This window comes from Aspergillus affinis (genome assembly GCF_023601865.1).
Source record: "Aspergillus affinis strain CMG 70 chromosome Unknown NODE_4_length_623078_cov_86_301200, whole genome shotgun sequence".
Lineage (NCBI taxonomy): Eukaryota > Fungi > Ascomycota > Eurotiomycetes > Eurotiales > Aspergillaceae > Aspergillus > Aspergillus affinis.
The window spans coordinates 35,353-58,182 of NW_026515785.1; the positions used below are offsets into that span (position 1 = coordinate 35,353).

General features: G+C 50.7%; 8 protein-coding genes across 8 annotated transcripts; 4 read left to right on the plus strand and 4 right to left on the minus strand.

The window, feature by feature from the left end:
• Positions 1-731: 731 nt before the first annotated feature.
• On the plus strand, positions 732-2,370 carry KD926_007896 (sugar porter family MFS transporter; the record flags this gene model as incomplete). Its single annotated transcript, XM_053102285.1, has 3 exons — positions 732-900; positions 994-1,196; positions 1,261-2,370. The coding sequence occupies 3 exons, from the start codon at positions 732-734 to the stop codon at positions 2,368-2,370; spliced, it is 1,482 nt and encodes a 493-aa protein (XP_052960462.1).
• Positions 2,371-2,784: 414 nt separating this feature from the next.
• KD926_007897 (sigma-70 region 2 family protein) lies at positions 2,785-4,818 on the minus strand (the record flags this gene model as incomplete). Its single annotated transcript, XM_053102297.1, has 1 exon — positions 2,785-4,818. One exon carries the CDS (start codon positions 4,816-4,818, stop codon positions 2,785-2,787), a length of 2,034 nt encoding a protein of 677 aa, XP_052960463.1.
• A 3,713-nt stretch (positions 4,819-8,531) lies between these two features.
• Positions 8,532-11,315, plus strand: KD926_007898 (putative PHD transcription factor; the record flags this gene model as incomplete). Its single annotated transcript, XM_053102308.1, has 2 exons — positions 8,532-10,134; positions 10,201-11,315. 2 exons carry the CDS (start codon positions 8,532-8,534, stop codon positions 11,313-11,315), a joined length of 2,718 nt encoding a protein of 905 aa, XP_052960464.1.
• Positions 11,316-11,755: 440 nt separating this feature from the next.
• On the minus strand, positions 11,756-12,835 carry KD926_007899 (uncharacterized protein; the record flags this gene model as incomplete). The annotated part of the gene is made up of 2 exons (XM_053102319.1): positions 11,756-12,520; positions 12,572-12,835. 2 exons carry the CDS (start codon positions 12,833-12,835, stop codon positions 11,756-11,758), a joined length of 1,029 nt encoding a protein of 342 aa, XP_052960465.1.
• A 439-nt stretch (positions 12,836-13,274) lies between these two features.
• Positions 13,275-14,417, minus strand: KD926_007900 (F-box domain protein; the record flags this gene model as incomplete). The annotated part of the gene is made up of 1 exon (XM_053102330.1): positions 13,275-14,417. The coding sequence occupies one exon, from the start codon at positions 14,415-14,417 to the stop codon at positions 13,275-13,277; it is 1,143 nt and encodes a 380-aa protein (XP_052960466.1).
• Positions 14,418-15,464: 1,047 nt separating this feature from the next.
• KD926_007901 (cobalamin-independent methionine synthase II family protein) lies at positions 15,465-16,791 on the plus strand (the record flags this gene model as incomplete). Its single annotated transcript, XM_053102341.1, has 3 exons — positions 15,465-15,684; positions 15,748-16,164; positions 16,220-16,791. The coding sequence occupies 3 exons, from the start codon at positions 15,465-15,467 to the stop codon at positions 16,789-16,791; spliced, it is 1,209 nt and encodes a 402-aa protein (XP_052960467.1).
• Positions 16,792-18,344: 1,553 nt separating this feature from the next.
• On the minus strand, positions 18,345-19,175 carry KD926_007902 (ADP-ribosylation factor family protein; the record flags this gene model as incomplete). The annotated part of the gene is made up of 5 exons (XM_053102352.1): positions 18,345-18,386; positions 18,438-18,550; positions 18,612-18,758; positions 18,823-18,981; positions 19,082-19,175. 5 exons carry the CDS (start codon positions 19,173-19,175, stop codon positions 18,345-18,347), a joined length of 555 nt encoding a protein of 184 aa, XP_052960468.1.
• A 1,178-nt stretch (positions 19,176-20,353) lies between these two features.
• On the plus strand, positions 20,354-22,760 carry ccg9 (putative trehalose synthase (Ccg-9); the record flags this gene model as incomplete). The annotated part of the gene is made up of 6 exons (XM_053102362.1): positions 20,354-20,458; positions 20,514-20,926; positions 20,991-21,266; positions 21,330-21,794; positions 21,860-21,969; positions 22,045-22,760. 6 exons carry the CDS (start codon positions 20,354-20,356, stop codon positions 22,758-22,760), a joined length of 2,085 nt encoding a protein of 694 aa, XP_052960469.1.
• Positions 22,761-22,830: the final 70 nt, after the last annotated feature.

The window sequence follows — 22,830 nt, forward strand, 5'->3', positions numbered from 1 at the left end:
GAGGTAGGGGAGGGAGCGATCGAGCAAGGGATCGCCTGGTTGAAATGATCCTCGTTCTTGGCTTTTGGTCCCTGTTATTCTCTTCGTCTTAGCCTTAGTCTGGCTGACGGATTATTGGTGTTCGGTCTCAGTCGCCGAGTGGAGGGCGAGAGGAACAGGAAGTGGGGAAGAACTGGAAGGGGATGAAGACTGAGAGAGGAGCGATGAAAAGGAGTAGAGACCGGGAGAGAGAGAGTAAGAATTAGAGAAGCATCAGTCATCCAAGACAAGTCAGACCGATTAAGCGAGATAACAAGAGACCAGGGATCACGATGCAGGTCAGATGAAAGATGAAAGACGAAAGATGAGAAGGAATCCGATCCGCCGGAGGGGAATTGACTAGAAGACGCCTGGAAGGATGTCCGTGGATGACAGGGCTGATGCATGCATGAGTAAGCTGCCTCTATACGAAGTCCTCCATGGACCCAATTCCGCGCTGCGTCTTGGCTCGATGGTTAGTGGTTTAGTAGTCGTTTAGACGTCCATTATTCAGGCCTTGTCAATCACTTCTTTATCCTTCTCCGTTCCTTCAAAACACCTCACGGAGTCTTTTTTGGCCCCGGTCTTGTCTGGTAGATAAACTGTCTGGGCCCCTATGCATTCAATCCGTTTCGTCATGTATCATTGAATAGTTCGATTGTCTTTCCTTCCTTTCATTCTTGTTTTCTTTTTTTGTTCTCTTCTCATCCATCATGGCGTTCCTGCTGGTCACTTTGTGTTGTGTCTTTGCAACCCTGGGATCGTTCCTGTTCGGTTATGACTCCGGCGTCATTTCGTCGACGCTGGAACAGACGGCCTTTTTAGATCGCTTCAATCATCCGTCTGATGCTGCTATAGGAGGCATAGTGGCCTCCTACAATGGTCAGTGCATTGGGTTTTTTTTTTTTTTTTTTTTTTTTTTTTGCCGATTCTTCAATCAGGTCCCCTCGTCTAACGAATCTGGTTCCCATAAAGGAGGCGCAATTCTGGGCTCCGTCTTCGCTTCCTATCTCTCCGATCCATTTGGACGCCGTCCTGGCATGTTCGTTGGCGGAATCCTGGCTTCTCTAGGAGCGGCATTGCAGGCCGGTGCCACTAACGTCGCCATGCTGATTGCTGGCCGTTTGATCGCTGGGGTGGCGATTGGTCTGATGTCCTCAATCATTCCGGTTTATTGCGTATGTCGATTCGCCCCACATCCACAACGTTTTCACCAGAGCTGAGTCTAACCCCCATGACCAGAGCGAGGTATCTCCGCCTCGAATTCGTGGGTTTTTGGGTTCGATGCAGCAATGGATGATTGGCATGGGGGTGGTGGTCGCGCAGTGGACGGGATACGGTTGCTCTCTCCATCACAGCGGCGATTTTACCTGGCGCTTTCCCCTGGCGCTCCAGACCTTGCCGGCTGTCATCCTTGTCGCAGGTGTCTGGTTCCTGCCCGAATCCCCCCGCTGGCTGATTGAAAAGGGTCGGGCCGAAAAAGGACGCGATGTTCTCGCCCGGCTGCACCTCAATCGCGATCGTTCGAACGCCGATCTGGTCGAGTTGGAGTTCGCCGAGATTAGCGAGAGCATCGCCGAAGAGCAACACCGGGGCGTTCGCTCGTGGCGGCAGCTGCTGTGCACCCGGGCCACATGGCGTCGCCGCGTGCTACTTGCCTGCGGACTGCAAGCTTTCACGCAGTGCTCGGGGACCAACGTGATCCAGAATTATAATCCCGGTCTGTACAAGACCCTGGGCCTGAAGGATCCCACGCCACTCATGATCCAGGGCATTTGGGGCGCACTGGCGCAATTCTGGAACTGCGTATTCATGCTCTTCATTGACCACGTGCCCCGTCGCAAGTTGTTGATCCCATCTCTGCTGGGAATGGGGGTCACGATGTGCGTCGAGGCAGCGCTGGCTCAGGCTAACAACGGCTTCGCGGACCCTTCGGCCAACCCGAACGCCGTGCGTGCCGCCATCGCCATGTTCTTCGTTTTCTCCTTTTTCTTCACCAGCATCGGCCTCATTTCCTGGATCTACCAGTCCGAAATCTTCCCGACAGCCATCCGCGCTCGAGGCTCCTCGCTAGCCACCGCCACGAACTGGAGTCTGAATTTGGTCTTCGCCCAGTGTTCCCCAATTGCCAGGACCAGTATCGGATTCAACTATTTCTACTGTTTTTTTGCGTTCAACTGGGCCGCCGCCATCATCGTGTGGTTTTTCTACCCCGAAACAGCGGGCAAGTCTCTGGAAGAAGTCGAGCAGGTTTTCACTTCTGACTCGCAAGACTCGCAACTCAATTTTGCGCCTTCGAGTGCTGAAGGCGACAGGTCAAAGAGTTGCATGGCTGGGAGGTCCAAGATTTAGGTGATTCTTAATTGGACATGTATGACGTGTAAGAGTTCAGTATGAGATGGTAGATAGCAACCCCAAAATTTGCCAAAAATGTATTTTTTAGTGAAAGTGTCAAGAAATGGCTCGAACCAAAAGAATGGAAATAAACTAAAAGCAAATCCTAAATCCGCCAGTCCATGCAACTGTACATCACGCTATAGCATTCTATCATATCCAATCGACGCCATATCCTACAGCAATTTGTATACAATGGGTATTAAAGAATCTTGTTCCCAAAATAAGATCCAGGCTAATGAGATAGAGCAGAAAAGAGAGAGAAATAGAAAGAGAAACAGAGGGAGAGGGAGAGGGAAGAGGGGAGAGAGAGGAGCGAAAGAAGACGAAAAGCAAATGACGGAAGAAGTTCTCCTAATAACATTATGAAAGTCATCGTGCCACAAGCGCTGGCATGATATAGCTCGTGAGCGGCGCGCTGAGGATTTCCTTTCGGAGCGCCCCCTGCCATAACGCTACCCACCCGACCATAGGCTGTAGGGTCAGGCACGAGAAAAGAAAATCATGAATGCTCAGCCAAGAGTCTAAGCTGAGTCGCTTCGCAACTTTGAGCATCCGACCCGCGAACCAAGGCCGGCTAAACGCAGTCTGAGCAGTCGCCGAATATTGCGTGAAGTCAGGGAAGCCTTCAACGCCCAGAGATGTAGCAAGGAATAGAGGATCCCCTACAGTGACACTCCCATCGTTACACTCGAGCATTATTTGGAGCAGCGCCTCAACCGAACCACTGACATCGACCTCGCTATCCAGTATAGCTAGCTGAAGAGTCTGTAGGAAGGTTTCGCTGTGTTGTATGGAGTATCGATAGTCCCAGAGGCCTGCATTCAGCAAAATGAGGACGACCAAGCGTGCAACAAACTGCTTACGGTTCCCCGACGCCGTGAATCGTATTCCAGGCGGTGCAGCGATGATTTGATAGAGGAGTGAATTTTGTTGGAATGCGGCGCGTCGCGTCGACGGCACGGAACCACTATAGACGCCTTGATGTTGAAAAGCGAGTTGTTCGCAACGTTTAAGAAAATAGATGAACTCATCACACTGATGCTGAAGCTCATCAGCGGGCGAAAAATACTGCTGAGGGAGAGCTGCTTCGGCGAACCCAAGCCCGGGCATACGGGTTGTGCTTTCAGTGGATATTGAGGGTATCGAGTGAGAAGGAGATGGTGATGAGAAAAATGGAGAAGAGTTCGGGTCTGGTGATTGACCGTGCTCGGGCAGTCTTTGTGGAAGAGGGTTGTGTTCAAAGAAGAAGCTCGATCCGTTGGTTTCATAGCCGGATAGAATATAGTCTTGCCAATTGATCAACATGCCCAACCGCGTCCCCTCAAAGGCAGCTGGTCCCCCCCGCGCACGAATCATTTCTCTTGCGGCTCGCATGTGTACCCAGCTTACTGGTTTGCGCCCCGGTCGAGGATCGAAGTCCTCAAGCCCTGCGGCGCTGAGACAGGCTATGATGGCCTGGTCAGAGATATCCCCGGGATGCTTTGCCATGTGATCTCGAAGCATAGAAATTGATCGATTGCGATGGGCTAAGGTATAATCAGTCTCCTCTTCATTCCGAACCCACGCCCATGTGTTGGCTGCGTGGACAAGAACAGTATTTTGAAATGCCACCGGCCCTTTCATGCCTTCCGGAACAAAAACGGCCGTGTACCAATTATGAGCCTTCTGTGATCGAAAATGTGAGCCATATGAACAGGCGGGCATCTCATTCACGTAGAAATCGAACAATCTTTGGCCTTCAAGACCCAATTCCATGGGAAGACAATTGAACGGATCCGTTCGAGCGGCGCTGAGGATGGTCTTAGGGGAAAGACCGAGGTTGAAGGGAGACGTTGGGGCCGAGGAAAGAGGTGTTCCATTGCTATGTTCTGATATACTGCTCTGGTCATTTAGAGCGTACTGCTCTAGGAGTTCAGGGGGGACCGCCAGTCCAGGAGCTGAAGGAGTCGCTCCCCTGTATGGTAGCTTCAAAGCTTGACCTGTCGGCTTTGTAACAAAATGCCGTTCGATCTCCTCCACAACCTTATCATCATCCGATGTCTGGGTCCGAACAGCTGAGCCTCTATCGCTCTGCGCAGGCTGGTGCTTAGAGTCGCTTCGCTCTTTGCCTTTATTTTTCCCTTTCTTCGCTTTTTCACTAGGACTTTTGGCTGAAGATTGGGGCTTCCTCGACCGGCGGCGGGTTTGCTGCCGGGTTTCTTTGTCGGGTTTCGTGGGCTCTTGATCATCTTGTTCGCTGTCATCGACATTGCGCTTTTGCCGCATATACTCTTGCATCACATGTCGTTTGACTTGCGTCAGATTGCTCCGACTGTTGTTGGATGCATCGATAAATTGCCACCGCATTTGCGATGACTCCGGAGCGGCTTGATTCGAACCTTTGGCGTCGCTCTCATTCGACATGCTCTGTCGCTGGTTTGGGGCAATGAAGGCTTAGGGGAAGGAGAGTAGATCCACGTTTTGCGCTTCAAGTCAATCGCACTCGTAGGGCCTTCTTGAGAGATAGAAATTCAACAATGATCAGAGGTTGCCAGTATAAGTCATGACCATAAAATACACTGAAAACCGTTTTGCTTAACGTTGAAAACGACTTTAAAGAAGATAGGAACGGAGTACGGAGTCAGATGGATAGCTTGGGAACGTGCAGAGCATAAATCCAGATGATCGGACCAGCAATGCAAGTCTCCACCCCTTGAAAACCGACAGATAATGGATGGTGGGTAATAAAAGGATTCAGTAATAAATTATGTTATGCCCAAGGAGCAATCGAGTAGCTTCTGCTCAAAGGACTCGGAGTGGGCGATATTTTGCAGGTGTGGGCACTGGGCGTGCAGGTGCGCGGACAGCAGACAGCGGAGAGTCTCCAAGTTGGTTAGGTGTTTCACACAGAGAGACTAGCAGTTCAGTTAGCCTAATTATAGCCTCGATCTAGGAGTAGACCGGTAGATGATGATGGCTTGAGAGGGCGGATAATGGATATCCAAATGACTGGTACCCAGAGTCCGCACGGGTTCCGAGAAGATGGCTTTGGCAGCCGAGATGGGCATGAGTAGCCAAGTACTATACTAAGGGACACTAAGACCACTAGGGTCTAGCAGCTGGATTAGCAGTTCGTAGTTGACTCCGTAGTCTGTGCCCACTGCCACCCTGTGGGAGGGGATTGATCTGCGTTTCACCTTTCAATCCTGCGGTTCAGGGCGAGAAATTTGGAGAAGTCTGACTCTGACTTCACAGGGCCGGAGGGTGCCATGTATCCGGGGGACGAGAACCATCAAATCAAGATACGATGTGAGACCCGGGAGATTTAGCCCGAGTCGAATAGAACCTCTCAAATCTCACCCCACCGGCTGAATCACCACGGGGAAAGGAAAACCTTGGAAGTGGGAACACAACCGGAAGTCCGCCGTCGGATTGGAATTAAGGTCCGGGAATCTTCGAGAGGTATCTGGTTGGCCCCGACTGGAACATCCCCACCTGATCGATAACCCCAATTTATGGTCAAGGTGAAGAATTTTGCTTGTTCGCCATCCACTTTGCGATCGGGGGCGGGCTAAGCAAGTACTGTAAGAATGGCCACCATCTTACTAAGAGGAACCGGTCCTGCAATTGATGAGATGAGGCGTGGCCGTCATAATATGGGCGTGAAAGGGCATGGACTTGGACGAATTGTCGACGAGGAGCTGAGGATGCGGTACGGGCTTGCCGAATTAGCCAGCGCCTCTAAGCTCTTAGTCGTCTCTTAGCAGTTAGCGTCGCGCCGCCGAGGGACTTTGGGATGATTTTGGTTCCAGTGGAGATTTGTCAGTCTTGGCTCTTGATGTCGAGTTGCCGGCTTGACTGGTGGCTTTGGGGCCTTGGGCCCATCCACCCCGAGGCTGAGTTTGATTAAACCGTTACAAAGCCAATCAAACCGTGGCCATGCGTTTTCCTGTTCCGTACCGATACTCCGTCTGCGGGTGCAGCCGGTACAGGGAAGTAGTGGCTGTAGGTAGTTGTGAGGTTCAATAAAAGTATTTTCCACGATTAGGGCGTAGATCACCAACACTGGTCGGCTCTTTCCCAGCCAACTTATTCGCCCCTTATCAGATCCAGTCCAGGGGAGGATGAAATGCGAAAAAAAGACGGTCCAAATTTAATTTGTTAGTCGCAACCTGCTAGAGGCTGATGGCTTGTGCTTACTGCACAAGTGCACAGTCTATTTGCTGACAAGTGGCAACTTTATCGTGATGATGTATGATGCATAATCATCGTAACAGGACTCGAGTCCGAGTCAAATGTCTCGGGGAAGTCGGAGTAGGCGACGGAGAGAGAGGATCAACGGTCAGAGCAAAGAGGGACGGCAAGGGGAAACGCGCTAGGAAGTCAATCCCCGCAAAGGGTCGCGGTGGAGGCCTGCAACCTTAGGCCCCAAACCCGTTTCTGCAAAAGCTCGAGAAGTTTATACTCCATGACAATCTCCCCACTCCTCCGAGTATACTAATGTATACTGCGGTGTACTCCGTATGGGTACGAAGGCCCTTGCAGGATCAGAAGCTTTGCGCCGTTTGTTCCGTGAGCACTTTGACAGGGGATTGCCGATTAAGGCTTGAGATCCGCCGTGTCCCTACTCCGTATTACTATAATTATTCTTGATTCTTTTGGCCCCTTCATGCTGCTGTTTGACATCACCGTAGTGACGATACCCCCACAATGCATGTTGCCGGGGCTGAATAACTATGTAGCCTGAACAATGGAAATATTCCGCACTCTTCTCACTCCGATATACCTGGACTAGGTTTCAGGAATAAGGGTCACTCTAGTCATCCTGCCGACCTGCCCGAGCTCTTGTCACCGGGACCACTCCGTCAGGATCCTGTGGAATCACGGCACGGAGGAGTATATACCTAGTATACTCCGTGTCACCGTTGACCACCATGCATCGCCCCATGTGCCATGTGGCCGCCAAAAATAAACCTTTTTTGCCACACGATTCCCCCAAATTCAAAAACCTCCTATCCAGTATTCACATCGATTTCTGGGTTCTCGAGCGGCTGAGATTAAGTGAGGGCCATCTTGATTAAAACATATTCCTTAAGGACTTGGTGGTTGAAGCGATGGCGCCTTTACGGCTTGCATATATCAACTCTGGTTATCAAGTACCGGGAATGATGATGGGTTGCATGACTGTATACTGCAGGGGATATGGGGTCCAGGGTCGGTTTCGGTCGTCTACCGCAGGCTTCGCAGCAAGGAGAGACGGGGAGGTTATTTGATATCTATGGGGTCCGGCTATTGCCCCAAGGCTGATGATTTTCACGAAGGCCACGAGAACTGAGTGAATTTCTCCAAAGTAGACCGACTTAGACATGAAACACGTTAGATAATATCATACGGAGCGCTTTCTCACCGCATAACCCGCTGGGATGCAATGCTCTCCCTCCGGTGTTTATGCTCGTAGAATGATGGATGTTGACTGTTGAAAGCCGAAAGACCGTCAAGACCACGATCGGAGTTAAGTCGACACCGCCTTTGTCTAAATCCGCGGCAGAACCGGCAAATCCTGAAATGAATCTCCGCGACCGACCGCGAGTTGCATCCTGCCAGGCGCGTCGTCTACAAGTTCCAGGACGTTCCGGTCGTTGGGAATTGGATTTCGAATGATTCCTTGTGTTTTTATTCAGATAACTCGCAACTTTGATCTCCAGAACACCGCGTCATTGCCATTTCGCATCGGGGGTCTTGCATCTGATTTCGCCTTCACCTCCGAACAACTTTTGCCGTCGCAGAGCCCGGTCCTGGCGATACCCAAACAACGCATCTGCCAATTTCGCTCGATCGCTCCCTCCTGAATCCTGTGAGGGTCTTGATACCGTGTGCAGGTCGGCTTTGGAGTGCGCGCTGCTGCCGCTGGAAGCACTCATCGCCTCTCCTGGTCATCCCATGATGTCTCCGTTACATTCAAAGCGACCGACGTTGACCACATAATCATATCCGCCTCTGCAGACTTTTTTTTCACTCGGTATCGACTGACCCGTCTTGGAGACTAGTCTGGGGCTTATTTTCGCGTCCACCTGTTAACAATCCAGGCGACCTGATTTTGGCGTCGCAAAAACCTCAGAAGACAAAGCCGCACTGCGATGGCTGGCGATACGAATGACCCCGCTGATCCCAGCCAGGGGAACAAAGGCGTCGATGATTCAACAACTTTTAACCCCTACGAGACCATCCCCGAAAACATCCCCAAAGATGACCCTTTTCTGAAGCAAAGTCCCCAGTACGGCCGTTATCACCGACGTGACGATGATTTTATCCCCCGCTACGACCATTGGTACCAGTCGGATCCGAGCGCATCTTCGTACTGGGAGAATTTCGTCAGATCTTCCTGGACATCGGAAAACTCCTTGAATGTACCCGGGTCGCGTGAGGCCTTCGCGGTCGGTAATGTGATCATCAGAGTGGACGCCGAGCCCGCCCTTGACGCCGCGGCTGAAAAATACTCCTATGTCAACGCAAACGAGTTGAGCGCGGCGAGAAAGGCGGAAGATGCGCTCAGGGAGATCAATGTTGCTGTGCCGGTCATATATTTCTACGGTACCATTGACGGGAGAAACGTGTCTGTGGAATCCCGGGTACCGGGTGTTTCGCTGGAGGTCGCGTGGAGATATCTGAGCGACGAGCAAATTAACATGTTCAAGCAGCAATGTCGCCGCATTCTGGAACGCCTACGAGACACTGATTCCCCGCCCGAGAGCCCTTCTTACGTTTGCAGCGGACTGAACTCGCAACTGCCGCCCGATATTCAGGATACAGAGAAAGAAATATTGTTCAAGGACAAAGGCGAAGGCGAAAGTTTGGACCTGGTGCATAACAACATGACACTTTCAAATGTCATTGTGAGCGACGATCAAGTCGTGGGGATTCTTGGCTGGCGACACTGCGGCTTCTTCGGCTTCGGAAGGGCGAACAAAATCCACCGACAATTCAGGGTATCGGAAAATCTCGGTGGAGGAGTTGGCGGGTTATCTGGGAACGTACAAACCTGGCTTAGCCTTTACGAAAATATACCCGGCGCTGGCGAAGGGTCTACAGCCGCAGGGAATCGAAACACACCCGGACCTCCGGTTAAAACAGAACCTTCAGCAATGGTCTTGGACAAGGTCCCTTTGGATGAAGATGTCGAGGAGCGGTCGACTCTTGGCCAGCTTGACGGCACGGACTTGCCCGGGGAGCATCCGACCCCAAAAAAGATCGCCAACCTCAAACACGGGGGAGCTTCCAGAGCGTCTTCGTTATCCGATCGATCGTCGCCGGCAAACTCTACTAAACAAGCGACCGGTAGAAAGTCAGCCACTGGCGCCACCAAAAAGGGTGTCGGAAGGAAGCCGACAACCAAGAAGCGCAAACTCAATGACATAGACAACGAGAGTGTCGATGGTGGCCGGTCCAATACGCCTTCGTCAGCTCGTGGTAGCAAACCCCCGGCTGCAAAGAAACGTGGCTCCACGTCCGTGGCTGGATCTCCAGTCCCCGAACCCAAAAAGAAGGGCAGGAAGAAGCCTGCGGTGCAACAAGAAGAGGACGACGATGATTCGGTGGATGAGAACGAGCTGTTCTGCATTTGCCGCAAACCTGATAACCATACTTGGATGATTGCCTGTGACGGCGAGTGCGATGATTGGTTTCATGGAAAGTGCGTGAAAATTGACCCGAGAGATGCCGAATTGATTGAAAAGTATATATGTAAGTTTCATCGAAATCCGATATCAGCTTGTCATCCAGCCCCGTTCTCAACTGACTGCGAATTAGGTCCCAATTGCAAGGAGAAGGGTCTAGGATGGACCACGTGGAAGCCGATGTGCCGATTGCCCGACTGTCGAAAACCCGCCCGCATATACACGAACAATCCCAGCAAATACTGCACCGACGAACATGGCCGTGAATTCATGCTTACCCGAACAAAACAACTTGGTGTGTCATTGAGTAAAGGGCCACTAAAGGCTGTCACCAACGGACGGAATACAATCAATGGATCAAGTCGCTTGCGAGATAGTCAAGAGGCCGAGCCCCAGACCAACGGTGTTCTTGTCGAAAACGGAACTACGGCCATTAACGGCCAGAGGAATGGGATTCCAGAAGAACTTGGCAGCAGAGGCGGCATCCTTACCGCTGGCGAACTGAAGGCACTCGTAACGGGTGCTTCCTCCGCGAGCGAATTCCGCAAACTCGGCGAACGCATTATAACACCTCCACCGGAAGAAGAAGAAGAAAGGGAAGAAAAGGGGAAGGAAGGAAATCCCGAGGGCGAGACAAAGCCCAAGAAGAAGCTCGGGTTGGACGTGGATCCAGATCCGAAGCGCCTTACCTATTCCCCCGACGAGGCTGCCAAAATCGAGGAGTTGCGCAAATGGCGTGACGAGCTGCACCATCGCAAGGACATGCTCAATGCGCGTAACACATTCCTGACCCTTGTCCGTCAACGGTCGAAAAGCATCGTCGAAAAATTGAAGCAGACAGACCCCAAGGGCGGATGGAAGGACATCTGCGGATTTGATACTCGCCTCGCCTGGTCCGACGAGGAGTTCGACGAATGGAGACTTTCCGAAGCTGGGGCGAAAGCGCTCCAGGACGGCACGCCTGAATTATTGGCGTCAAGCTATCCCGATGCCACTGATGCCGACGGCGATACGACAATGGACACCGATGACAATGACATGGCAAACACTACGCGAGGAGTGTGTACGAAAAAGCGCTGCGAAAGGCATAAGCAATGGGTCAAGATCCAGCAGCAGGAACTTCTCTTCGAGGAAAATACTCTGACCCAGGATCTCACTAGATGCGAGAAAGAGGCTCAAAATGTTGTGGAAAGAGCGGTTCTGAGGATGTGGGCCGAGACAGACAATGCCCAGAATGGTGGTCAGTGACGCCAACCTCACTTTGCCTCCTTGCCGCATGTACATTGAGGTCGACGACAATATTTCTCTAATTATTTTATTTTCTTTCCTTTCTTTGTTTTCTCTTTCCCCGGAGGATGGCGGAAGTGAGCTGTTTGATTGATACCCTATTCTGCATGGAAATGGCAAAAACAAGGAAAGCCGAAGAAGAAAAGTCACCAGGGATCTTTCACTGGAGTTGGTATGGTTTGTTTTTTTTTTTTTTTTCTTTTCTTTTTTTTTTTTTTTTTGACTGTGATATTAACACCCATTATTGCATAAGGTTGGCGCATTTTCAGATGGCTTTCTTTTTTTGTAAGACAACCGGTTGAGCTTTGATAGATGACTTGTACAATATCGAATCTGAAATTTTGTTCTGCAAACGCCTCGAGTCAATGCTCTGCATAGTTGTAAGGGACTCATGGGGGGAGTCATCGTTTCGCTCGTCTGTCCCAGATACACCAGTTCCCAACACCCTCTCCAACTCGATCCTTTATGACTTCGACTACAGTAGCGGTTGTGGTCATCGACAGTAACAGGTGCGTATCAATGCCTTGATCTAGCGTCCGCATCAGCAGACTGGGTAGCAAAGGACTCTCCGACGTATGAAAGATAGAGTGAATGCCATCGTCTTGATAGTCTTTTCGGGGGTTACTTTGTTGCATATAATTAGGAGCGTTGGCGAATGTACCAAAAGACCCAAGTCCGTTGGTATTGACCAGCATCACGGACAGGAATGAGCTATGTACCCGCGATAAGTGAGTCAGAGAGCGTAACGCGGTTGTCAGAATCGCCGCTCCTCGAACGGTATTCGAGGCACGAACTGCGGCCTCAGCAAGCGTGTCCAGCCCAGCAACGATGAGCAAAACGGAGGAACCGCTATGCTCTGAAGACTGTCCGGAGCTTTGCCTTCGAGCCCGTTCGTCTCGAGATCTATCGAGCATGTCCGAGATCTCCGAAATTGCCTGCACGGCAGCAGCAACGTCATATACAGGGAAGAGCTGGACTGAGTCCAAACAAGTGATTGCATCCTCGCGGGTGAATTGAGGTTTCTGTGACGGTGCTAGGAGTGATGAAAAAAGATTTCTTGGAGAGAAGCCTTCATAAGTAGCCGGATGGATTATCATTGCCCGTGGGAGCGGGGTGGGTGATTTTGGTTGTTTGTGCAAGTACGCAGAGAGAAGGTGACGAGGAAGCTGCGAGTACATTAGCATCCAATATCAGTCTGAATATGAGGTGAATCTTACCTGGCCCGTCAAATCATCGACGTTGCCATTCCTCTGTTGACTACGCAAAGTGGAGATCCCGATGACGGTGCCAGTTTGAAATATTCCATTGGGATGATCTTGAAAGCCTGAGTCAATATCATCTTGGAGACTCCATGTGCCTGACCGAGGTTTTAAGTCCCGTGGCTCGATATTATTTTCTGAGTCAATCTCAATTCCGGATTCTGGCGGTGTTACAAGAGACTGGGCGAGGATGGGCAGGGCCGATTCTGAAGCGTATGCCATCTTGTAAGATTGGATGCGCCATAAGATGTGATGGTTTATTCTCTGTCAATGACAGTGAGCGGCCTTTAATGTGACATTGTTTTATGGGGAACGTGAGCAGGTTCTCCTGGAGCTCACAGAGAAGAGCGAAGGGTGAATCGGAGAGATGGTGAGAGAGTACTCTGATCTAGGAAAAATGGACCGGGCCGCCCGCTCCACGTGCCGCTGCCTCGCCCGTAAGGCACACAAGAAGATAGAATGCACAAGGTAAAACTCCATCATTGAATACTAGGAATCTAGCATGAATGATTTGCCTTGATATATTTACACGTTCTTTCGGAATATGTACACACCCTTCTTAGTGATTATCTGCAGAGACAGCGTAGCCAGCTACGCAGGCTTAAGAATACAGTAAAGACGGCAGAAGAACAGGGCGTCCAGTCCAGGGAAAGAAGAGAGCTTAGACGTCCACTAATGGCAGTACCTCATTGAATGGTTCGGACGAGTTCCTGACTCTCCTGTTCCAAGTGCCATCGCCATCATGTACCCAATCGGTATCATCTAAGACCTCACTAAGTATAGCAGAAAGTTCAGGCCGAAGGGCATCAAAAGAATAGTCACGGGCCATGAATTGTACAAGGCGCTTTTTTTCACCCAAGTCCTTCACCAAATGTGCAATGAGCGAGTACCCTGTGGCGATTTCCATCCAAGGGTCGCTCGGGTCCATCGAACCCTTTTGCTCTATTTCCGTGACTTTGTCGCCCTCGCAAGGAGCTAGCTGAATGCTTAGCGACCGTAGATTTACCATTAACTCGATCGCATTGAGGACAAGTTTCACGTGGTTATAGAATGGAAACACGGCCACGAAGCTGAAGGAGGTCAAGTTATTAAATCGAACAGATAGGGCCGCCCGTGCCTCGCGAGACCGGAGGGATGCTATAGAGCCCCATGTAGTGAAGAGAGAAGGGCTTTGGAACAGGAAGTACTCGTAGTGAGTGTACGCTTTGATAGAAGAAGACTCGTTGAAAACCATGGAAGACCAATCTCGGGCCTCGAGAAGACTGGAACACTTTTCGAGAGATGGCAACTGCCCGAGAGCGACATTTTGCGGGTTTTTCTTGAGGTGGAGGATTTGCAGCGGTACGTCAAAGGCCCAACTATCTCCCTCGAATATTTCAGCGCCCAGCATCGTTCCAATAGATGAGGGCGGTGCGACGACAGTCACGCCCAGCGGATCAAGGCAGGCAAGCACCTGGCGCCACCAAAATGGATCTGCTGCTTGCTTCATAAATGGTCGACTATGCACCACAATTGATGTCACATACCGACCGAGGTTCGATGTTGAGATGAAAGAGAGAAACTCGGGGACATTCTCTAGATCGAAGCAGGCATGCGCGAAAAGCCGAGGCCGCACAACCTCGAGTATCTGCGATGAAGCGCGAGCAAGATTTTTGAGCGGACGATCATCGGATCTAGATATACGGGCGCTTGGGGGCTGATGCAATCGGGCTGCAGAGGGGGGAGAAGTGGCTAGACAGGAGATGATTTCATCAAGAAGCTCATTTGGCAGTAATTCGAATGACGGCAACGACACGGGTGTCATCGTCAATCTTGAGATGGAATAGGTTAGTACTAGAATGGGCTAACTGAACAACATATTACAAAAATCAAGAAGATCAACCGGTTTAGAAGGGCTTCGTAGAAGACAGGAGGGAGATGGCAAAAGGCAGTTGGCGGTGACGACAATAGATGATACGGTTTCCTAGAATGGTAGGCGGTGGAGACGAGAGGGGCAGTATAATCTCGGGAATGAAGGCAGCGCTCAACTGCCGGGCGTTCTTAGCCTAACGCTCCTCCGTGCAGTTCGCAGACTCCGATACGCTAGAGAGAGACCATCCATCTGCTCGTCGGCAAAACCCCTTGGCCTGTGGAGTCTCTGGTCCGAGAAATATCTACGCATTATATCCGTGGTTTTGATTCAACTGACTACATTATGGTCGCCTCTCAAAAGACCGATCCCATGCTGCGTTTGCTCACAAGCAAAGAGGAATGACTATCGAGCGGCGAGGACCTAGGATCTCCCTCGCTACCCTGTCAAAAGCCTCAACTGGACTCTCATGTGGCGCTAAACAAGCAATATAGCTGAGTAAGTGCTGACAAGGGCCCCACCTCGCAATAGAGGTATGGTCCTCTCTTCCTGCGTCATGACTTTTGTGTCCGAAGATTGGGGTCACGAATCTGCTTAGATGGTGCCTGTCAGTCAGATGGTATCCGGGCCGAGGATAAAACTTCCTCGCTTTTCTTTTCCGCGGTTATTGTCTCCTTCCTAAGTGAGATAACCTATCGTCAAGCCTTCGTTCCTTCCATGACGCCGCTTTGAAATGTGGAGAGAACCTTCAACAAGTGGGGCAAGAGTCAGGATCCGGGGAGGTTATATTGAGACGTAAACCTGATCAACTGGGGACTACTGCGCTCGCTGCCCCTCTCTCGTCGGTCTCGTCCTCCCTAAAAACTTCCATCACTCTCCTGACACTCCTGCTTCGCCATTAGACATACTAACAGTTGTGTAAGTTCATGCCGTCATTCCTCCTCCATGTGAGTATTGTCCGTAGACATTGAGATACTGATGGATTAAACCATAGCTTTCATAATGTCGCCTCAACTCCACCGCAATCCCCCCTTTCGTGCTGAACACCTGGGGTCTCTCCTGAGAACGGATGCGCTTCTGGAAGCGAAGACTGCCTTTGAGAAAGGGCAACTCCCCAGTGCCGATCTAGCCGTGATTGAAAACAGGGACGTCAAGGGAGTTGCTGAGACCCAAAAGAAACTCGGCTATGCTGCGATCTCGGATGGAGAATACCGTCGACACAGTAAGAGCCTGCGATATCTCGTACTCAACCCAGCAATGCATTGACTGACCCGTCGTCGTCCAGTGTTCTGGGGCACATTCTTCCCCGGTCTTGATGGATTTGACGAAGTGACGGATTTCGATCCCGACATCTTCCGTACTTATGCTCCCGATATTGCTGCTTTCCTTGAGGCCGGCCATAAGCCCGGCGAGACCGTCCTCTGTACCGGCAAGATCAAGCACGTCGGAAGTACGTACATCGACGAGTTCAAGTATCTGGCCAGCCTGGTCCCCCCAGAGGAAGTCAAGAACTTGAAACTCACTTTAGCTGCTCCTAACTGGTATCACTTGCGCTATAAGGAGGGCAAGGCCTATCCCAAGGACGTGTATGCCTCTGACGAGGAGTATTTTGCCGACATTGCCAAGGCGTACCAAGATGAACTGCAGATTCTGTATGATGCTGGCTGCCGCAACATCCAGTTCGATGACCCCAACCTTGCTTGTAAGATTGCCGATCCCATGGTGTTGGTAACTGTAGAGGCTAATCTGGTTGGTAGATTTCTGCTCCGATAAGATGCTTGACGGTTGGAAGTCGGATCCGTTGAATGTCCACACTGCGGATGAGGTCTTCGAGAAGTACATCAAGCTGTACAATGACCTGCTCTCGAAGCGCCCTGCCGATTTCCACATCGGAGTGCACATCTGTCGCGGTAACTTTGTCGGTAGCCGTCATTTCTCCGAGGGTGGCTATGACCGTATCGCCACCAAGCTGTTCCAAGAGCTGAACGTCGACACCTATTACCTGGAATATGACACCCCGCGAGCTGGAGGATTCGAGCCTCTGAAGGAACTCCCCAAGAACAAGAACGTGATCTTGGGCGTTGTGACCAGCAAGTTCCCTGAGCTGGAGGATAAGGAGGAGATGAAAAAGAGGGTTTACGACGCCGCCAAGTTCATTGCCGAAGGAAACAACATCTCAGTCGAGGAAGCCCTCAACCAAGTCGGTGTTAGCCCGCAGTGTGGATTCGCAAGCCACCGCGAAGGTAATGCCATTGATCACGACGGCATGGTTGCCAAACTGAAGCTGGTTCGAGACATTGCCAACGATATCTGGCCGGGTCAGTTGTAGAGTGCGGGAGGGAGATTCAATTGATATGAATAGATGGACAATGCATAAGAGAAGAGGATCAAATAGTGGGTGGTTTAGACTCATTAAGCATGTAGATTTTGTCTGACATGATTCCTAGCTATGGAGGGACAAACGAATGAACGGGTTATGAACGTACGGAATCCACTATACCCCATAGCCCTATGGATATTAATCCTGCACTGTTCAACGAAACACTTCCAACCGATAGTCACCTACAAATATCCCCAGTTCTCTTTCTACATCTTCAAAAACCTTCCTCTCCAATTCTCTCAACACATTAGTACCCCATATAACATCTCTTCACCTGCACCGAGCCTATCACTCCACGATCCACCAACCTAGAACCTACTCAGCCGGCCCAATAATACTCGTCTCCTTGATCGCAGAGGTCTTATGCGTATGCTCATTCTCAATCTACATCGAATGCACAAGATACGTTAGCTCCGTATACACAAGAAAACAAGACAACCACCCTCGGACATCGAAGCACCCATACCTCATATCGAGGATCATCTTCCGACGCTGTGATATGCCGACCCATCAGGTTCATCGGCGAAGTGCGGACTACGCGAATAGTTCCCACCGTTGCGGAAGTTTTGGAGTCGAGGCCTAGAATTGGAGTTGGTGGGTTTCTTTCTAGAATTTTATATACGGGATTCTGGACGGAAGGTAGAGAGAGAGAGTGTGTGTGTGTGCGAAGAGGAATGGGATGTATGTACCTCCGAGAGCCTTGTAGCGGACCTTATCGCCTTCACTGTAATTTGGCATGCTTGGTTTCGTGCTATTAGGGGGGCTTGATCGTGATATTGTATGGAGTCTTGGTAGACGTTTGAAAGATAACATATAGGGGTTGAGATAATCAGCTGCCGTCGACGTAAAGGTGACGCGAGTATACCGTATAGGTCTGATGTTTGGACATCTAGGAACATAGTAACCATCCGTCTTCGTGACATGGATAGTCATAAGGCGGATCAGAACGCCATGGCTTCGTTCCCACGGGCGGCTTAACGGGTTGGCATTTGTGGTTGGTTTGATCCATGGTCAAGTTAGCAGATCAACATCGTTGCTATATTAGGTTTTCCTTAAGATACGTTGAATTTAGCAGGCAGGATCCAAGGCGGAGTGACGTATTTATTATTCCAGACTTTCTTCTATTTTGGATGTTTCTACATGAAGAGAACCAAGATGAACAGGAGAAAGAAGAATCAGGGGGCTCGGGAGAAGACAAGAGGGGGCAGATTATATTAATAAGGGAAATTATATGACCCGCATAGCAACAGTGAGGGATATCATGATAGGAATAGAAAAAGAGTATAAGAAAATAGGGAGGAAATGGAGAAGCGAAGGTTAGGAAAGACGTGCGCATGAGGGACAGGTGGTGAAAAAACGGAGTCCAAATGCTGCGTCTTCTGTTCATCAAAACGGACATGAAACGAAAGAGACTGGATGATACAAAAGAGATTGTTGTACATGAGGCGCGATGCGTTGTTTCGGTGCCTCTCGAAAGGGTCCATGCTTCCCATGAACGGGAATTATTTCGCAGGTTGGGTTTTGACGTTGTTGGAAAGCCAGGCCTGAAACCAATTAGATTCGTTATCCAGAAAGATGGTGGGGAGGATCCTTACCAGGCCTTCAAAGATACCAGTTCCGTCGGTAGCCACACTGGGTGCAACATACCACAGCTTGTCCTTGAGCTTGTTGAGTTGCAGGGCATTGGTGACATCTTCAGGGCTAAGATCTACACGCGCAAGACTGTTAGTAACCGAACACGCCCATGAACAAGGGGCCAAATCACGTACGGCCTGTAACATCCTGCTTGTTGGCGAAGACCAGCAAAAGAGCGTCTTTCATTTCCCGGTCGTTGATGATCTTGTGAAGTTCGGAGCGAGCCTCCTCGATTCGCGCCGTGTCGCTAGAATCGACGACGAAAATCAAACCTTGGGTACCTGCAGAGATTCACATCGGGTCAGCAATAGTTTTAGGGCTGAAGGTGGTGCATCGGGGTCTTACCGGAATAGTAGTGTCTCCAGAGGGGCCGAATCTTATCCTGACCACCCACATCCCACACGTTGAATTTGACATTCTTATATGTGACACTCTCGACGTTGAAACCGACGGTGGGAATGGTGGTCACGTCCTGGTTTGTGAGTTTGAGCTTGTAGAGGATTGCTAATCGGAGAGGCATATTAGCGGGATCATTCTTGAACCGTGTACACCGACAGTCGACAGTTGCGGGGTCAAAAGTCGCGTCGAGGGCGATGCAACTCACTCGTCTTTCCGGCAGCATCCAATCCCAGCATCAGAATCCGCATTTCCTTCGTTCCGAAAATCTTCCCCATTATCTTGGAAACTTGGCCTCCCATTTTCACAGGTGATTAGGCGACTTGCGGGAGTCGCCGACAACGATTAAGAGTGATAAAAAGCTTGGTAAAGGATGGCGTCTTGCTGGATGGTGTTCGTAGCTTCGAGGTAGGAACTCAATGGCTGATGAGCGAAGGAGGGGGAAAGGAGTGGTTGAAGAAAGGATCGAATAAGATAATTAAAGAGGGAGGGAAGAAAAAAAAGAATGTGAAGTCGGATCGACTACTCCGCTGTAACAGAACTCCGCGTTAGCACTTAACAGGGACCAAGGCCAAGTCGCAAGGTAAACAAGACTTGTGAAACTAACTCACCTTGGCCGAAAGGGGGAAATGAGCAGATGAGGGGGGTACACAACAGGAACCGTCCTGAGTCTGAACCAACGTGGCAGAAAGGAGACAACAGGAGAGGAAGAAGGGGAGAGAGAGAGGGAGATTGACCCAAGGTGATTAATTAAAATGGGCGTAACCCAGAGTTCCTGGCAACGATCCACACGAGGAGAAGCCCGAATGGATCGGGCGGACTCCGTAAAAGGGGGTTTGCGCTGACTCAGCAGATGCCAAGCATTCGAGTGTTTCACGTGTCTCCCCTCTCTTTCCCTCCCATGCCGTGCCACCTGCGCCCTGCCTTCCTCTCTATCCGCGACACTCTCATCTCCCCAGTCCGGGTGGGAATCTGCCATCCGGTTGGACCCCTCCATGATCCATGCTCCTTCATGGAGTACACAATCCGCGACCGTGACCTGTTCCTCCGAGTCAGGAGCCCCTCTCTGTCGCCCTTTCATTTGCAGAACTAGTCAGGGTCGATGGAGTAGGGTTGACTTCTCAGGCTCGGTGCGCAACTAATATCCCGATCCATTCTCTCTGATTAGATCTGAAGGAATTAAGCATTGACCGTCCACTGGATGGTTTTCACGGAACACTCCTATAACAGCCTCTGCAGACTCGGATGTCGCGGAAAAACGCGTTTGATGTCACCATTCATACGTCATGGGCTTGAACTGGTGACCTCACCAACGCTTTAGCCAGCACACTGTACTACATACAAAAACAATACTTACAATCGAAATCTCCATACCATTTTCATCCTCACTGAATGCAGCTTTGCTGTTTTGTTGATTTTTTGCATCTTTCGTACATAGTCTCAATACCGTACATCCTTCATCTGATTTATTCACACAACTATGGCGCCTGGTATGGCACCTCAGAGACGTCGAAGTTCGCTGTATCAGCAACGACGTCTCTCTGTCCAGTACGAACAAAATTCCTGGAGTGCGCCTTTGTCCGGGGTATGCAGACTGCCTGCTTGATTGCTGATTCAACCCACTGAACTGACTCGACTAGACTGTATATGCAGGTCTTTCGGCCGACTTCACAGACGATGGTCTTGTGACCGTTGCTCTCGCCATCCGGGACGTGACCTACCTTCTAGATTTCGTGCAGCACGACATACAACTCAAGAAGAATGAATCGTTCTGCACGGAGATTGGGCATTTCATTGTCGAGCAACTGCAGCAATTTAGCGAAAGACACATGGAAAAGTTCATTGGTCTAGCAATGCCGGAACGTGTAGCAGATGCTTGTCCTAGCCTTTGCTCACGTCTGTGGGCTGAACTGGATGTACTTCCATTATTACTGCGCGAGGAAAGCAGAAGAGAAGGGGATGATAAATTCGCCTTTGGTCTTCCCAGCAGCCAGGCCTGGAAGATCCGGGGTCTCGACGAGCAGGCTGAATCGATGGGACGTAAATGTGTGAGGTAGGACGCATCTAGCCTTCTTCTATTCTTGTTACGTGGGACGAGATACTAAAGCAACGTCTAGACTGTTTGGACCGGACAATCTTCCTTTGCTACAGGTTGGGTTCTTAGGCCTGGTGGAGGTTGATACTGCTTTCCATGTCCGTCTCACCAATCTTGATGACTTCAAAAAGACGGTAACCGCCAAGACATGGAACGCTGTTCAACATTATGCGACAGATCTCAAACAAAGGAAACTCAAAATTGCCTTTTTTAGTGCCACGCCTCAGGGTGGCGGCGTGGCCTTGATGAGACATGCCTTGGTGAGATTCTCCCATTCGCTAGGTACCGATATTGCATGGTAAGAGTCTCCCTCCCCCCGACACTCCGAAATTGAGGGATAGCAACTGATCTGAAGACCCAGGTATGTACCCAAACCACGACCGGGGATCTTCCGTGTCACCAAAACAAATCACAATATTCTGCAGGGCGTTTCACAGCCCGGAGAGCGTTTGACCGAGGAGAAATGGGACCAGGTTGTGGTTTGGATCCATGAAAATGCAAAGCGATACTGGCTGGTCCCCGGGGGCCCTCTCGTACACCCTTCGGAAGGAGGTGCCGACGTGATAATTATCGATGACCCGCAGATGCCTGCATTGATCCCCATTGCCAAAGACATAGCACCTGACCGGCCGGTCATCTTCCGAAGCCACATCCATATACGAACGGATTTGATCTCTCAATCAGGCACTCCCCAGGCAGAGGCGTGGAATCGAATGTGGGAGACCATCAAGTCCGCAGACGTCTACATCAGTCAGCCCGTCAGGACATTTGTTCCGCACAATGTGCCCCAGGAAAAAGTGGGTTACATGCCGGCATCAACGGACTGGTAAGCAATCTATTTTCTTCCTGCCATTTGCATCCATTGAGTTTCTGGCTGATGTTCTGTCTCAGGCTGGACGGATTGAACAAACACATGCGAGACTGGGATGCTGCCTATTACGGCCGTGCTTTCAATTCGACCTGCAGAAACTCGGGGATGCCGACCATTGACTATCCGAAAGGTAAGGGATCCCATGCACACCGTCCTAATTGCTTTCCTGCGGGCTGACATCGCATTTTGCTTCGGGGGGTTTCAGAACAGTACATCGCACAGATCGCCCGGTTTGATCCATCCAAGGGAATCCCTGAGGTGGTGGAATCGTACGTCAAATTCCATGAGCGGTTTACGGCCTCGGTGCCTAATCAGTCGCCACCCAAGCTGCTGATTTGTGGACATGGGTCAGTTGATGACCCCGACGGCTCAGTGATTTACGATGCGGTCGTATCGCATATCGAGGAGAATCTCGCCTATCTCGCGGATCAAATCTGCGTCGTCCGGCTGGGATCTTCGGACCAAGTGCTCAATGCACTACTATCGAAGGCCAAGGTGGCACTGCAGCTGTCCACCCAGGAAGGATTCGAAGTGAAGGTTTCCGAGGCCATTCACAAGGGAGTACCAGTCATTGCCACCCGGGCCGGAGGCATCCCCCTGCAGGTCGCCGACAAGGAGAACGGCTTCCTGGTGGACGTAGGTGACACTGACAGCGTGGCGCAGCACCTTTATGACCTGTGCACCGACGACAAACTGTACCAGCGGATGCGCCAATTCGCGTTGCAGAATGTATGCGACGAGGTCAGCACCGTGGGCAACACACTGAACTGGCTTTACCTGGCATCCACGCTTTCCAAACAGAAGGGCTTAAAGCCAAACGGGCGATGGATCAACGATCTGGCACGCAACGAAGCCGGTCAACCCTACACTGAGGGAGAGCCGAGGTTGAAGCGAGCGATAGATTTAGAGAAGATGGGCTGAACACCACTAGAAGTAATACACCACTATCGTATCCAGCCCAGATAAGATCTTAGCATATCATTCTTGTCAG